This window comes from Trachurus japonicus, chromosome 5 (genome assembly GCF_045865225.1).
Source record: "Trachurus japonicus isolate A0001 chromosome 5, Traja_1.0".
In the NCBI taxonomy this organism is placed as follows: domain Eukaryota; kingdom Metazoa; phylum Chordata; class Actinopteri; order Carangiformes; family Carangidae; genus Trachurus; species Trachurus japonicus.
Window position 1 is genome coordinate 21222902 of NC_140911.1, and position 15532 is coordinate 21238433.

At 44.4% G+C, this 15532-nt stretch overlaps 1 protein-coding gene across 25 annotated transcripts in view; it reads right to left on the reverse strand.

Moving 5' to 3' along the window:
* Positions 1-120: 120 nt before the first annotated feature.
* dock3 (dedicator of cytokinesis 3) overlaps positions 121-15532 on the reverse strand; it is a 168674-nt gene continuing 153262 nt past the window's right edge. For 4 of the 25 annotated variants that reach the window (XM_085776752.1, XM_085776738.1, XM_085776739.1 and 1 more), the window contains 27 exons: positions 15055-15153; positions 14790-14884; positions 14438-14513; positions 14153-14253; positions 13625-13683; positions 13279-13427; positions 11975-12060; positions 10590-10685; positions 10027-10087; positions 9846-9939; positions 9602-9750; positions 9240-9326; positions 8755-8859; positions 8435-8576; positions 8119-8285; positions 7897-7983; positions 7542-7721; positions 7121-7204; positions 6361-6477; positions 6097-6206; positions 5430-5511; positions 4852-4933; positions 4558-4676; positions 4149-4236; positions 3602-3721; positions 2118-2203; positions 121-914 (listed from right to left, as the gene is read on the reverse strand). In XM_085776752.1, coding sequence (XP_085632878.1) covers positions 216-914; positions 2118-2203; positions 3602-3721; positions 4149-4236; positions 4558-4676; positions 4852-4933; positions 5430-5511; positions 6097-6206; positions 6361-6477; positions 7121-7204; positions 7542-7721; positions 7897-7983; positions 8119-8285; positions 8435-8576; positions 8755-8859; positions 9240-9326; positions 9602-9750; positions 9846-9939; positions 10027-10087; positions 10590-10685; positions 11975-12060; positions 13279-13427; positions 13625-13683; positions 14153-14253; positions 14438-14513; positions 14790-14884; positions 15055-15153 — 3420 coding nt within the window. In that variant the 3' untranslated portion in view covers positions 121-215. Of the gene's footprint in view, positions 915-2117; positions 2204-3601; positions 3722-4148; positions 4237-4557; positions 4677-4851; positions 4934-5429; positions 5575-6096; positions 6228-6360; positions 6478-7120; positions 7205-7541; positions 7722-7896; positions 7984-8118; positions 8286-8434; positions 8577-8754; positions 8860-9239; positions 9327-9601; positions 9751-9845; positions 9940-10026; positions 10088-10589; positions 10686-11810; positions 11838-11974; positions 12061-13278; positions 13428-13624; positions 13684-14152; positions 14254-14437; positions 14514-14789; positions 14885-15054; positions 15154-15532 lie in introns of all 25 variants that reach the window. The other 21 variants (XM_085776746.1, XM_085776750.1, XM_085776736.1 and 18 more) reach the window with 11 other exon arrangements.

A 15532-nucleotide genomic window follows, 5' to 3' on the forward strand; every position in this document is an offset into this window, starting at 1 on the left:
TGTGGTTAACGAGCCGAGGACGCGAGCAGATCATCGGAATGAAGAGGGGAGACTGACGACTTCTTGCAACGTCACTTCATGTTTTTATCAGTTTTCATTTGGCTCTTGCTCCCTCACTTCTCTTTCTTTCTTTCTTTCTTTCTTTCTTTCTTTCTTTCTTCTCTATCCTTGAGAAAGAAAGTTCATTCAGCCTCTAACGTCTCTGACTTGTCGTCTTACTCCTCGCTGATGCCGTGCTCCCAGGCCACTTTCGCCTGCTCGTCCTTGGTTGCTGCGATTATGGGCTGAGAGATCTTGCGAGGCATCGGCCGGGGGGCGGGAGGGGCCGCGGACTGGGCGTTGAGGGGGACTTCTTCGGGGATGCAGCCCTCTCTGAGGTAGGGTTTGGGGGGCAGGGCGGGGGGCGGCTCGTGGAGGTGGTACAGAGGCGGGTGGTGGGGGATGTAGTGTGGGTGGAAGTGGTGGTGGTAGAAGTGGTGCTGTGGGTGTGGCAGCCCGTCCTGCTGCTGCTGCAGAGGCTGTGGTTGCGGCGCTGCGGTGGAGGTCGAACCCTGGGGCGGGGTCTGGGTCTGGACGCCCCCATGGGCCGGGGCGACGCCGCCCGGGGCGGACTGGCTGCGGCAGGGAGGGGGCTTCGCTCCATCCAGGACTTCGGGCTCAGAGACGCTGTACCTGACGGGCTGGTAAGGCGAGTCCAGGTCTTCCTGGTCGGTGGTCCAGGCCTGGCTGCTGGGGACGGACTCCAGGGTGTCTGTGCGGCTGGCGGGGGGGTCGGAGGAGGAGGCCGGGCCGCCGAAGTTGCTCTCACTGAGAGAGGAGACTCCGGAGCTGGCGCTGCCCGACAAGGTGGAGTTACTGCCATCCAGGATGGACTGTGGACTGGTGGGCGAGGCAGGTATAGGGTGCAGGGGGGACTGGAGAGAGAGAGAGAAGGAGAGGGTCAGGGATGGGAGAGCAAACAGAGGATGTTCACAAACACATCAACAAGTCAGTTTCCATTCAAATGTTTTTAAATCTGATATGATGGAATAAATCTGTTGCTGCCGTTCAATGTTATCAAATCGAATCATCAGTGTTTGACTTAAGCTTCATATATGCAGTTGTTGTGGTTTCATAATGATGAAAACTGTTTTAATTATACATGTAAAAAAACTAAACAAGGGACAAGAGCTGAAAATTAGCAACATCTACAAACTCCCAGTTTCATATTTTGTATTAGATCCATGTGAATTGTTCCTGTTGAGCAGAAAAAAATATCAAATGTTCCCACTGCAACACAAAACAATTAGACTTACAAAAAACAGAAATAAGGAAAAAAACTGTGGACATAATTATCACCAATAACACTAAGAAACCAGTTAATTTTAACCATATCTGTATATTTTATTATTACTAGATTAAAATGTGTAAATTCTGATCATCAACTGGAAACAGTAGCTCATGATGATGATGATGATGATGAACATGAAACTTTATAAATAAAACTTTTATATACAGTCTATGACTTTAACTGATAAACTATACAAATAGTTATAATTGTTTCTTGCATTGTTTCTTGTTTATAAGAAGCTGAAGAGGAGAAGAACAGTGAGACGTCAACAGGTCAAATATCTTCGCTGAGAGGAGGAAAAATACACAAAGGTCAAACAGAACTGGAAAACGGACAGAAACCGGGACGACGTAGAGAGAAGCAGACGAGTGCGTCAGTGGAGACAACAGTGAGATTTGATTGGCTGATTTATTAATCGTTAACGTATTTATCTTTCCTGCTGCTGTTTCACTGAGACACAACGATCTGAACTGTCACCATTTCATCAACACTGATGTTTTGACGCTCAGCTGAGTAGAGAACTGAGGCAAAACAGAAACAGCTGAGGAGCAACGTTTTCTCCGTCAACTTACATCTCACATCAGACAGAACATGTTCGCTGTGCAGAAGCAGAGACGACAACGATCACTGAGCATGTGCAGTGTCGCCACGGCACAGGTAAAGAAAAATGGACACAAAGAAACGCACAATCATGGGGAGTGCAGACAAACAGACAGACAGACAGACAGACAAGCATCCAGACCAACAGCAGGAGTGAGGAAGAGGAGGAGGAAGAGGAGGAGGGTACCTTTCTTAAGGAGCGCGCGGGGAGAGCTGGAGGGAGGTCGCTGACCTGGTGGTGGAAAGCGTCAAAGTGCATCGACAGGTGTTGCCCTACAGGGGGGGACACAGCAGGACTGACTGAGAGAGAGGCACACTCACACACCTCAGACCAGAGAAGAAGAAGATGATGAAGGAGGAGGAGGAGGAGGAGGGGGGAGATAACAGGGTTGGGGAGGAGGATGAAGAGATGGGAGGTGAAAGAGAGAGAAGGAAAAGAAGAGGGGTGCAGCAGCAGGAGGAGTAGAGGGGGAAAGGTGGAGGAAAGAGGGGCTGGAGGAGGGAGTGTGGGTGTTGAAGGCCCCGGGTGTTTCTGTCTTTGATGTATAATCTTAACTGAGAACGATCTGCACTGAGAAACAGAAAATTAAACCTGATTTCATGAGCAGAGTTTCATTAACATGTGCAGCAGCTGCAGGATTATTCCTGTTTACGTGTTAATCAGCATATTCTGAAGGTGTAGTAGCAGCATCATGACGTCATGACGCCAAGTGTGTTCAGTGTTTCCTCCATCCAAACACTTCATACTATTCATAATATTCACTTCCTTAAAACATTAAACAGAGCTCTGACTCTCCCCAAGAGTGACACGAAGAAGCCACGTTTCTGTAAGTTGACACGTGTTGGTTTAAAGAGCCGTAAACCACTTTGTCAACTGATGCTTTGAAAACTGTAGGAATATTTAGTGAGTGATTCCTGATCAGGCTTCATGCCCCGCCCACCACCTACACGCTCGCAAGGGGTGGTTAGCATCTCTTTTCTTAGCACTTGTGCTAATTCTAACTCTGTCCCTGTACTGATAAGGTTTCAGGTATATTTAGCTCCGCCCCCCAGCCAGGCTGAGCGGATTGGTTCCTCAGGTTCGTGACGTATGAATGAAGTGGCTGTGTGAATCTGTGTTCATGAGACTGTGATTGGTTCAAGGTGGAAACACTCAATCTTGGAGCTGTTGATTATTGACACCGTGTCTGTAAGATACAAAACAAGGTGAAACATTTGATCTTCATTGACGAGTCGATAAATGCTTTAAGAAATTAGATAATAGTTGATTATTATGAGTTTTTTTTTTGGAGACCCCCCAAAAAGTTTGTTGATGTTTTCGATCCCTCTTGACTCCCCCATGACAACACTGCTCAGACTTTCTTGTGTTTAACGAGAGACAACAACGAGGAAATAAAATACTGTCAACTAAAGAAGACGACAGGAACATTCCAGACCTGAAAATAAACAACGACAACAACAACAAAATCCAACACACATGATACCAAAACATCAAAACAAAGCATCACATACTAATTCACACACACACACGCACACAAACATGCAGTAATGTGAGATAAGAAAAAAAATTAAGAATATCAACATAATCATATGACGTGCGAGACACACAAACAACAGAAACACACACACAATAACGCACAGACAAACACACACTGAGCAGTTGTGTCGTACCATGAGGGAGGTTGCGTGGAGGAACAGGAGGCGCCATGACGCTGCCAACGTGGGCAGCGAGGAAGGGAAGGGCTTCTCTGGTACCACTGTCCAAACTCCAACTACTGGGAGTGGTGAGGACTGGAGGGCAAGGAGGAGGAGGAGGAGGAGGAGGAGGAGGAGAGGGAAAGAGAAGAGGAAAGGAGAGAAGAGATAGGAAAGGGGGTTGGAGATAAGAAAGAGAAGGGGAGAGGAGAACAGGGAAAGGGAGGAGAGGAATAAAGAGGATGACGGGGAAGAAAAAAGGAGAGGAAGGGAGACAGGCAGGGAAAGAGAAGAGAAGAGAAGAGAAGAGAAGAGAAGAGAAGAGAAGAGAAGAGAAGAGAGGCGGAACAGAGAGGCAAAGAGGAAGACCAGAAGAGGAGGTAGAGAGAGTGAAGACATAAAATAAGGGAGGAGATGAATGTCAGGATTTTGTTACTGTATATAATCTGTCAGAGTTTCAGCGCGCACGCGTGTGTATTGGGTTTGTGTGTGTGCGTGTGTGGTGTAGCGGGGGGCTCGTTACCTTTCTCGGCCACAGACAGGTTGGGGTCGCTGCAGGGTTTACACGGACCAATCACCTGGTGGAACAGGGCCCGCTGGAAGTTGACGGGCTGAAGACAGAAACGAGGACAAACTGTCACATAAACGTGTAATGACAGTCACAGTGAGTTCCTGTCTCACGCCGTCAGGTCGTCCTCCGTCCTGCTGCCACCGCCACAGAGCGAACGTTCTGACAGAGAAACTCATCAACTCCATCACATGACGTGTGCTCAAACCTGCAGCCTCAATCATCTGACTCGACTCTTTTCACACAGCTACAGATTGAAGTGTCTCCTCCTAAACCGAAGCGTCATAGAGGCCGACACACGACCTCTGTTTGAAAGGTCAGAATTTCTCTCTTCAGAGCTTCAAACGAGTCTGTGTTTCCGTACCTGCCCGTTCTCCGTGATGTTGGTGTACATGGCGCTGCTCGGCCTCTCCCTGTGCGGCGGCAGCAGCATCAGCATCTCTCTGTTGTGTCTGTATTTGTCTGGTAGGGAAGGAGAGCCGACTGCAGAGAGACAGGGATGGAAAGAAAAGATGAATGTCACAATAATTCTCTGTGAGCTGCTGATTTAATTTTGTTCTTTGTGGTCGTCTCACAGGGAGAGGGGTTCAGGGTTCAAACCTGTCGTCTCTGTGGAGTTCACATGTTCTACCTGAGTTCAGTTATGAAACCTACTCACCTCTGATGGCTGAGGGGGTGGAGTTTATCATCTGAGAGGGCGCAGAGTGGGTGGAGCTAAGGCTGGAGGAGGAGGGACTTGCCTGCAGAGAGAAAATATTAAGTCCAAATATGAATTATAAAGTGATAAAAAGTCTCTCCCTCACAAGAGAGAAATTATAGAGCAACCAGAAACAATGAAGCCAGTCTGTACATGAAGTATCATTCTCTACAGTCATGGTGAATTATATAATGCCACTTCAGGGAATACTGCCTAATTTCATTGTCCTACTTACACTTGTATGTTAATGTTTGTGAAGCTTCACCAACTATTAATGAGACAATATTTGAATCTGTGTTATTGATATTTCAATTGATATTTTTTATTTGTCTATAAACTACTGTAAGTGATATGACTGCTTTTCTGAAATCCCCTTTTTACCCTGTATATCTGTAAATATGTCTACAGTAAATTTGGCTTCAAACTGCTCTATACATTTATTTTGAATAAATCAAAATCATATCAAATCATAAAATCTTCATTTTATTGGACTTGTCTGCTGCAGGTTCGTCGGCTCTAACAGGTGGAGGTCCTCTCACCTGCATGCGGTAGAAGTCCTCAGGATGCTCCACCACCACACCGTCAGCCAGGATGAGCAGGTTGCCCACGTTCCCAATCTCACTGGAGTTGTGAGAGGAGAGAGAGGAGGAGGAGTTTCGCACAGGAGTCAAAACAGCTATGGGACTGGGAGGAGGGAATGAAGGAGGGATAGTGTGGGAGAAAAAAGAGGAGAGGGGTGGAGGAGGAGAGGGAGAAGGGCAAATAGGAGAGGAGGTAGGGGAAGAAAAGGCCAAACGAGGAGCCATGCAGAAAACATCCGAAAATCGAAAGGAGGCGAAACAACCAAAAACATGCGAACATGAGATTTGATGGGAATGAGAGAGATGCAGGAGTGGCGAGGCGACACACAAGGTGATGAGATGAGGGAAAGGAAGAGGAAGAAGAAGAAGAAGAAGAAGAGAGAAAATGGCAGAATGTCAGAAAGCATGACGTGTGCAGTTGATTGAGGACACAGAGACACAACGAGAAAGAAGCTGGTCAAGATTTAAAATGTGTGAAATTATCAAAGATTGTTAATGAGACACATCAGATGGAACCAGTGAAGAATGAACCGGTGAGAGAGAGAGAGAGAGAGGTGTGTATTGTGTATGGATAGATGGGTGTGTCGTTCAGTGAGGACAATGAGGTGTGTGTGTGTTGTCTGACCTGTGCCGGTGCATGAGTTTGAAGCTCTCGGGGCTCATGGGGCTGTGCGAGGCCAGGATCCCTCTGGGCGTGTTGGCTCCGGAGCCGCTCTTGTCTAAACCGGGCAGACCCTGAAACGCCACATAGAAACACTGCTCTGAATGTTCACGCTGCCCTCGGACACGTGCACGTGTCAGTGTGTGCGGTGTCAGTGTGTCTCAAAGTCTTTAAACAAAGGTGCGGCTGAAGATGAGACACAGAGAAACAAGCTGCTGGTGCACTCACGTGGCAGAGGCTGCTCCTCATCATCTGGAACTGATCGATCAGCTTTTTGTGCAGCGGGCGCATCTCTGGGTGCACCAGCTTCTCGTGCACGGCCAGGCCGACTCCCAGGATGTGAACCTGTGGGTGTGAAGCAGCGTGTGAAGAGGGAGGACGTCCCTGAGCTCGCTGAACGTCCCTACTGTTTGTGGTAGAGAAAACGTATCCATGTTGTTGGTGGTGCTCGGTCGACTGTGGTTAGAGAAGTTTCACCTGACGACTTCACAGCTTCAGTGTAAAGATCAACTCCCCCCACTCTTCAGGCTTTAGATCAAGGATCTTATACATCATTTATCACTGGATAAAATTCACTGTACTACAAGAGTGCGCCAAGAAAGTCTATAGGGAAACCCTTTTTAACATACGTATATTGGAGGAATGGACTTTACTGATCATGTCATTTGGTCTTCTTTTTATCCATTTGTCATTTTTAAACTTGTTTTTACTATTTTCATTTATTTATCTTTTTTCTATTTATTGCATTATTCATATTATTTATTTCATTTAATTTCCCATTTTTATGCTTGTCTGCTTGTCGTTTTTGTTTGACTGAATTTATCTGTATGTATGTATATGTGATCAATGAGAAATAATCATCGGATTGCAAATATGGTACATTGACTGTAAAGGGGACAGGGCTCAGCTGGAGCAGTATTATATTGTTGCTGTTAAAATGCATAATATTTTGTATGAATTAAACAAAACAAAACAAAAAAATCATCACCTGCTCCTGCATCAAGTCTTTGAGCTGTGTGATCTTGTCCGTGTCCTCGGGGTGGCTGGTGATGTACTCCTTATCAAAGAAAGCCTGAGTACCACAAGAAAACAAACACACGTTGTAAAACCATCGTCATTAAATCGCCAAATAACTTTGTTGGTTTGTCCTCTGTGTAGTGTCTATTCCTTTTTGGCTTGTGTTTGTTACTCTGTTAACTCCCGTTGCCCTGAACAGCTCTTTGTAACTTGAAAGGTGCTCTATAAACACAGTTCACTCAATAACCTTTGACAAATAATCTGCTACACTATGTTCAATCACCTCTGTAAGATGAAAGCCAGTAGCAGATCTGTTTGCATACTTAGCATCACTGATTTGTCCTATCTGCCTTAAACGTAACCAAACTGAACATAATGAACATTTGTCCGACCTCCTGGTATCTGGCGATGCCTCCGTTGACGGCGGCGTCGATGACTCCGTTCAGCGTCATGCTGAGCAGGTTGATGTTGCCGTGCAGCTGCTTGTGTTGGTACTGGCTGATCAGAGTCCGCAGCTCCTGGTTCTTATTCTCCACCACAGAGATGGCGTTTTCCAGCGGACTCACCTCCACCTGACACAGAGAAAGAGAGAAATCACCCTCATTCTCTCACTGCGCAGGGAAAAAACATCATCAGGTAACAATCCACACAATTAGTGTGATGGGCGGCACATTTGTCTGGTTTCATGAATCATTAGTATGAATCTCTTAAACATAAACCCTCAAAGTAATGTTTCATTTCACTCACCAGCTCTCTCTTCTCCACCTCAAACCAGCGTGAAATCCCAGGCAGAGGGTGAGTGAGGATCAGGGTGGTCCTCTCAATCCAGAGACTCTGAAACACGACAAGCCATAAAACACCAGCGGTACATTCATTTTTGTAAAGGTTTGAAATGAGTTTATAACTAAATGCAGAAAAACACACTGGTCTTAAAACCAGTAGAAACTGATACCAGTGTTTCCAGCTCACCTTGAACTCATTGTCTCGGTCTTTGGGGCCTTTGTGGAACGGACGGTCGTAACGGAAACGTCGGACGTTGTTGACCCGGTAGAAACTCTTGATGCGGTCTGGTACTCTGTCCATCTGCAGCACAGTGACGCTGTCGGGCACCGGTGTTACTGCATAGATCTGCAGGTCTGAGCCGAAGAGGTCAAAGAACGATTTCCATAAACAGAGCACGTTTCTTTAATCATGATCTGACAATAAAGACGACGATTTAAATACTTAAATCACAGTGGAGGAGCATCAACCACACACTTAAAAACAGTCTTTTTCTAAAGGATACACTGTGCGTCACACTGCAGAATGGCTTCGTCTGGCTGATTGGGGTGCTGCATTGCAATGGCTTGTGGGAATTCCCCCAGCATCCTTTGCTGGAAGGCCTCTAACCTTTCATAGTCATGGCCACGACAGACAAACTCTTTGTTCTAGAAAGACAGACAAACAAAACATCTTCTTCGTGTCCATCATCAGAATATTTATGGAGGAGTTTGGCCTTTTTCTGTTTTATTGATAACATTAAACTATCAAAACGTTGTATTTACAGAGCTACTGTGGTACTGTACTGTGATGCTGCACGATGACAAAATAAAATGTTGAGCTCACTCTGAGGAAGAATGGAAACTTCCTGCCGTAGAATCCCACCCTGAAGAACTCGGGCTCAAGACGCTGCTGCTCCATGATGTTGTCATAATATGCTGCCTCCATTTTCTATATGCGTGCACACACACATACACACACAAGATGAAGATAGTGATAAAAAGGAAGAAGTAGAGAGCCGACGCACAATACACATACACACACCGCAACAGGAAGAAGTAGTTTCTTTAAAGTTTATTTTGGGAATTGATGCCTACATGTACATTAAGACAGAAAAGTGAAAAATAACAGTAATCTAGTTAGAGAGAGTGGGAGGACACGCAGCAACTGTTTCAACCATGAACAGAATTATATGACTGTAAAGTAACTACCAGTGCCGTTAAGGGACAAATGGCGATGGCACTGTTGCATTTCCTGATCATATCAGAGGTATATGTATGTATCATGTGACAACAGCTACAGCATACTGTACTGTATGTAATGTGACTCACCCGTATCCAGCTGAGACTCTGGTAGTCGTACAGAGATTCATACTGGAAGGCCAGCTCCCTGCAAAGAGGTATACCATACTCCCAACACTGGAGCGCGCACGCACGCACACACACACACACACACACACACACACACACACACACACACACACATGCACTTTCTTAGATGGTTTCCTTCTCTTTGGTCACAAGAAGACAGAGAAGTTGATATAAACTGGAGAGAAGTAATAGTGGTTATTTTCTCCTTAGGATGATCTGAGGTCTTGTGTAAACTTCATAAAATCATCTGTAGGTGTGTGGACTCTGCAGCGTATGACCTTTGAGTCAGCCAAGTGTGTGTGTGTGTGTGTGTGTGTCCCTACCTTTCCCTTGTTGAAGTAGTGGATGACCTTGCGGCAGAGCCCCTCCTTGCGATGCCACTCAGTCTGAGCAGGATAGTGCAGGAACTCCTTCAGAGGCCTCTCGTCCCAGTGCAGCAGCTCCCAGTACAGCAGCAGAGTGAACGCAGCCTCTGTGGGACAACAACACAGGTGTGTTACACTGCTTGCATTGTGTATGTGTATGTGTGTGTGTGTGTGTGTGTGTGTGTGTGTGTGTGTGCTGTACCGGTGTAGTTCTCTGCCTGTAGATGCATGTCACACAGCTTGTGGATGTAGCGGATGTACATCTCCTCCTTGTTGATCTCTGACTTGTAGAAGTTCTGAAACAACACGACACAGACTCACAGTGTTTCTGTTGTTTCATCCCTGCAGGTTCAAACTCAAACAGCTGCTGATGTGAGTCTTACCAGGAGGTTCACAGTGCAGCCGATCTTCTTGTTCTCTGTCTCGTCTCCCTTCATACAGTCTCTGAAGAAAAAATAATGATAAACAATTAAAGATTTCAGCCTCTCCCTTCATAAAAAGTCTTTGTCCCACCGGCTGCTGTGGCCCAGTGAGTTTTTTAAGAGAACATTTCTGTCAATTCAAATAAAAAAATGAAAATGAATAAATGAATAAGAAAGCTTTGGACTGGACTTTATCGTGATATCAAATGTCAGACTTTTTTAATGCTCCTCTGATATCAGTGATATGTTATGGTTTAGTAGTGGCCCCTAACCCCTCTACCTCTGCCCCCTTGCCCTTTGCAACAGAGGTAAAGGGATAAGAATGAGAAATGGGAGAGATTCATGGGTTCTGTAGTTGTTCAGTGTTAAAACATTACACTTTTGTCAAAGTGGCAACAAATAAGATGCCAGCAAGTTGAGTAACTGCTGCTGAAACTACTGGAAAAGCAAAAACACATTTTCACACTGTTGTGTCTGAGTGTGTGTGTGTGTGTGTGTGTGTGTGTGTGTGTGTTGTACGTTACCGATAGTCCAGCAGTCGCTCCATCAGCCGTGTGACCGATGTAACAAAGGAAATCCCCGTCTCTCTCCACGTCTCTTGCTCAATCTTCTCCAGCAGACTTCAGAGGAAACAGAAATCAGTCAGACGCTGAGCATCTTTTCATGTGAAACGCTGCAGGTCAGTCAGATTCTGACTCTGCTGCTGCTGTCATTGTTGAAGACAGACCTCTTCACTTCCTGAACACAGGTTCACTGATGCTTCACAAACTGAGCTGAATGTAACAACAGGTCTCTGAGCACAGACCAGGTAAAAGTGCTTTCACCAGACAGTTCATGTAAAACAGCTCCAGGAAATAGAAGTTGATTGATCGATTAGTTAGCGGTTAGTCAGAGCTCAGAGGTTAAACCTGAAAATGTCCTTTTTTTATTTATTTTATCATTTATCAGTCTTATTTCAGATTATTTACCTCTGTTATATTTATGTTATTGGCTGCTACCTGTTCCAGTATATGAAGATTTTGTTTGCTTTCCAGATCTATTTATAACTTTATTACATCTGTTCTTAATTGTCTGAGGATATAAACACTATGTGCTTTAGAATTGACTTCTGGGTACAAATAATGTTCTTTAAAGGGACAACGAGGAGTTTGTATCTGGTTATAAAAAAGTCTCACATTAATGTTGATGAATCTACGCTACCCACACTTGTTAATGGCTCCATTTTTGATAAATACAGTATATCATTTTGTCCCTATCGTTATTTTGTTATTTTAATTAATGGTGGAAACGCTGGGCGAGCCGACCAGTATTTCCTTACTTTCGGTTTCGCTGACGCTGCCCGGCGGGTCATGATAATAACGCCGCCGAATCGCCGTTTATGGTCAGAACTACGACGGTATCTGATCGTCTTCGAAACTCCGACTTTCATTCTTGAAGAATGAAAACATTCTTGGCAAGACGTCTGTCTTGCACCGACCCAAGAATTTCACCGTGCGCGCGGAGGCTCATGGTAAATGTAGTTTGAAAACACTTCGCTTTCCAAAACTCCTTGTTGTCCCTTTAAAAATTTGGATAAGAAATGTTGAAACCTGCTACTTGTTGCACTGATGCTAATGAAAGAATAAACCTGAGGGTTTTTTTCCTTGTGGTCTGTGATGGTTGTGATGATGGTTTTACTGTAGATTCAGAAAACACAACCTCGAGCTGATGGCAAACATCCTGCCTGTGTGTCAGTGAAGTCATACCTGGGGTACGGCCCAAACAGCTGGGTGCTAGTCCCGCAGCACAGAGCAAAGCAAACACAGTGTTAGAGCAGAGAGGCAGAGAAGAGTTAATGTGTGAGCAGAGAGAACAGCAGCACGACAGGAGGAATCAGACGCTGTGAGGAAGAGAGAAAAAGACTTCTTACAGCAGACCGAAGAGTTCTCTGTAGTTCTCATCACCTTTCCCCTCAGACACCAAACTGTCCAGCTTATCAATCAGCTCAGCCTCCACCTGCACACACACATACACACACACACACAAACCGACAGAAATCAACACTCGCTTGATGAAGTGACACATACTGTAAAAGTTAAACGGAAAGAGTTTGTATCTGGGGCTGATTATGTCCTTCCTGGCAAAAGTCAAGGTCACATTTAGCACCTTTATACAACCCCTGTCACCCAAAAGGCTGTACAAGCCAAAGATCCAATACAGCTTGAAGCCTGATGTTGTAAAGAAACGTGACAGCCATGTTTAGGGCGGGTAGAAGAGAGAGCCAAGAGTGATAACAACAACAACAGAACTGGTGTGACAGGGGTAGGGGTCAGGTGTGAGGCCAGAGGAACACGCCCCTCCGTGAGTCTCACACTTGACGCTGTTACAGAATACTCATTTTTTGGGGACTGTTTAGGTCAGTGTGGCACCGTTGTGTCCCATGATATGATTGGTTAGAATCAGAAAAGGAGGAGGAGAAGCTGATGTACCCTCGCCAAGATCAGGATTATAAAGTGTTGTATAGTGGGATGATTTTACAGTCACGTTCCATTTTATTTATAAAGCACAATTTTAAATAAACACAAAGGCTTCCAAAGTGTTGTACAGTAAAATAAACACAATAAAACATAATAAAAGCACGAAATATTAAAGCTAAAAAACACAATTAAATGAATAATAAAATAATAAATAGACTGTCCACCCCAGATAAAATATCTGTGCACATAAAATCAACAATCTACGTGGTGTGAAAAGCCAAAGAAAAGAGGTGCACTTTAAGAAGATTATTAAAATTAGACAGTGAGGAGGCCTGTTTAATGTGCAGTGGCAGTTCATTCCACAATTTTGGAGCTGCAACAGAAAACGCTCGGCCGCCTCTGAGCTTCAGCCTAGGTTTGGGAAAACCTCAGGAGCAACTGGTCAGCTGACCTGAGAGATCGGCTGGGTGTGTACAGGTGCAGATGAAGTGAAGTGTTTACTTAGTTTTTACTTTCTATTTCATATATTCCTAACTGTCCATTTCTTCTTATGCACTGACTGGAGCTGGTGAGAAACAGCATTTTGTTTCACTTGGGATCTATGTGCTTGGTAAATGACAAAAAGAGCAAATTTTGAATCCTAAATCTATGGTGGATGAGCTGACAGACAAATGTATTTCGCTTTGGGGATTAATAAAGTAATTCGTATTCATATTTAAGTGTGTTTAAGTGTGTGTGTGTGTGCATGTGCATTCACCTGCTTGAAGTTCCCATTCTTGCGTTGCTCCCAGTCCATCATGTCATGGAAGATCGGGATCATGATGTTTCGCACCTCCACCTGTGGGACCAGCGTCACTCCCAGAAAGGGACCGATCATCCCGGGGATGAAGTGGATCTTGTTCTCACCTGCAGCCAGGGAGTGTGAATCAACACTTTAATCTTTAATCAATCAACCAATAATCTAATCTGTGTGCAATGTAAACACATCAGCAGAGAAACGGAAGCACTGGGTGTTAATATGGAGAGAGGAGCGATTTCAGGAGTAAAATTATTGTCAAAGTTAACTCTTTAAAGGTGACTGATAGTAGAAGAGAAAGTCTTACCCAGGTTCTGCCACATGCTGAACAGTTCATAGGTCATCATCACTCTCATGTCACCGTACCTGCAGGAAGACAAAGAGGAAGGATGGAAGGATGAATACAAACCAAGAAACTACAAAACTGTCCTGGTGTGACTGAGGAGTTTTTGGATGAAAGAGGTTAATGTAGGTCGGACTACTGTTTGATTTGATAATAGAGACAAAAGATTATCACTGCAGATACAAAGCTGAATTGAGTTGTAATGTTTTTAATGTTTTTTCCCATTACAGTCTCTAAAGTGTCAGCTGCATCTCTGCCCCAGTTATCATTTCCTGATCAATACTCTCACAACTCAATATTCTCACAAAAAGTACAGGGTACCAAACTGCAAGTTAAATAGATATAAACTGTCTGTCATACCTACCTTATTAATTTATTCAATTAAATTATATTTAATGATGTGACAGTGTGTGTGTGTGTGTGTGTGTGTGTATATGCAGGTCTGTGCAGAGAAGAATCACTATATTTGTGCTTCAGTGTGTGAGTACTTACTTGTCTAAAACTTTCTTCCTCTTCGCAGGACTCAGGTTTTCCAGCTGTAAACTGGGCTGGTTGATGTAGAGTACGGCCAGACTGAAGTAGGAGTTCCACACCTACACACACACACACGCACATGTAATACTTCCTTTTTTTTGTTTACACACTCATGGTATTAGCTCCACTGATCCATGTGGGAAACAGATGGTCTTACGGTTACGATCAGTGACTGATCTTGTGGTAACAACTGGACAAACCGATTGTGTGTGTTTGTGGTTCGACTCAGTGTAACACACCTACCTTAAAATCAAACTCTGCCTCTGTGAAGTTCTTGTGCAAAGCAGGAGACAGATACTGAGCCGTGGTCAGGATGATGCTGCAGAGAGAAGCACATTGTGATGTCACATTGTTATGCACTGTCAGCACCATGAGTGTTGTGTTGCTACAGAGACGAGACACAAAATATTCTTCGGGTAAAAGACTCTGCAAAAACAACATCATTACGATTAAGGTTTTTCCAGTGAAAATGTAGAAATACGTTTTCACACTAAAACCAAAATAATCACAATATGAGGATCGTGCCATCCTAATTTCAATCCAGCCTAAGTCAGTGATGCTTGCTTGCGAACACTGAGTATTTCTAACATCTTACTTGCTGGTGAGGAGTCTCATGACGTTCCAGTCACGGGGGAAAATACTGAGCTTCATCAGATTCCTGAACACACACAAGATCTTCAACAAGAACTCCTGGAGACAGACGAGGAGGAGGGAAGAGAGTGTGTGTCAAAACGACAACATTAGACCTTTATTTACATCACCTGACATAAAGGCAGTATCTTAGATGTTAAGATACTCTATGTTAGTGACGTTATTATGTGTTTCCAGGTGTGTGTTAGTGTGAAGTCAGCTTTTTATACCTTCAGCTCTTCTTTGCTCTGGAAGTTTTCCATCAGGCGTTGGAAATGGATATCTGTCATCTGACGGAGGAGCGACAGGAGGCAGGACACATACTCCCCCTGCCGAACAGGGGAACGGGGACAGACATGTGAGCCAATCACAGGAATAATCAGAGTAAACGAAAGCCATAATAAGACAAACTCTCCACACAAACAAAGGTTTAGTGGACAGAGGGAGTCGGGAAAAGACTGAGACTGAGCTATGAAGAATAGTGGAAGGAAGGCCTAAAACATTTAACCTCTCAAATATGTGGAAGTTACACGAATTTACAGAAACACTACACAAACCATACAAGTGCACATAAACTAAGATTCATTCTGCTCTTCTACACAAATACATAAAACATCGACAAGATGCAGGGAAGAACAAAATACAGCTTTTAATAGGATTATTAAGTCATGCGAGGCAGCAGGCAAATGGAAGAGGAAGAGCAGAGGG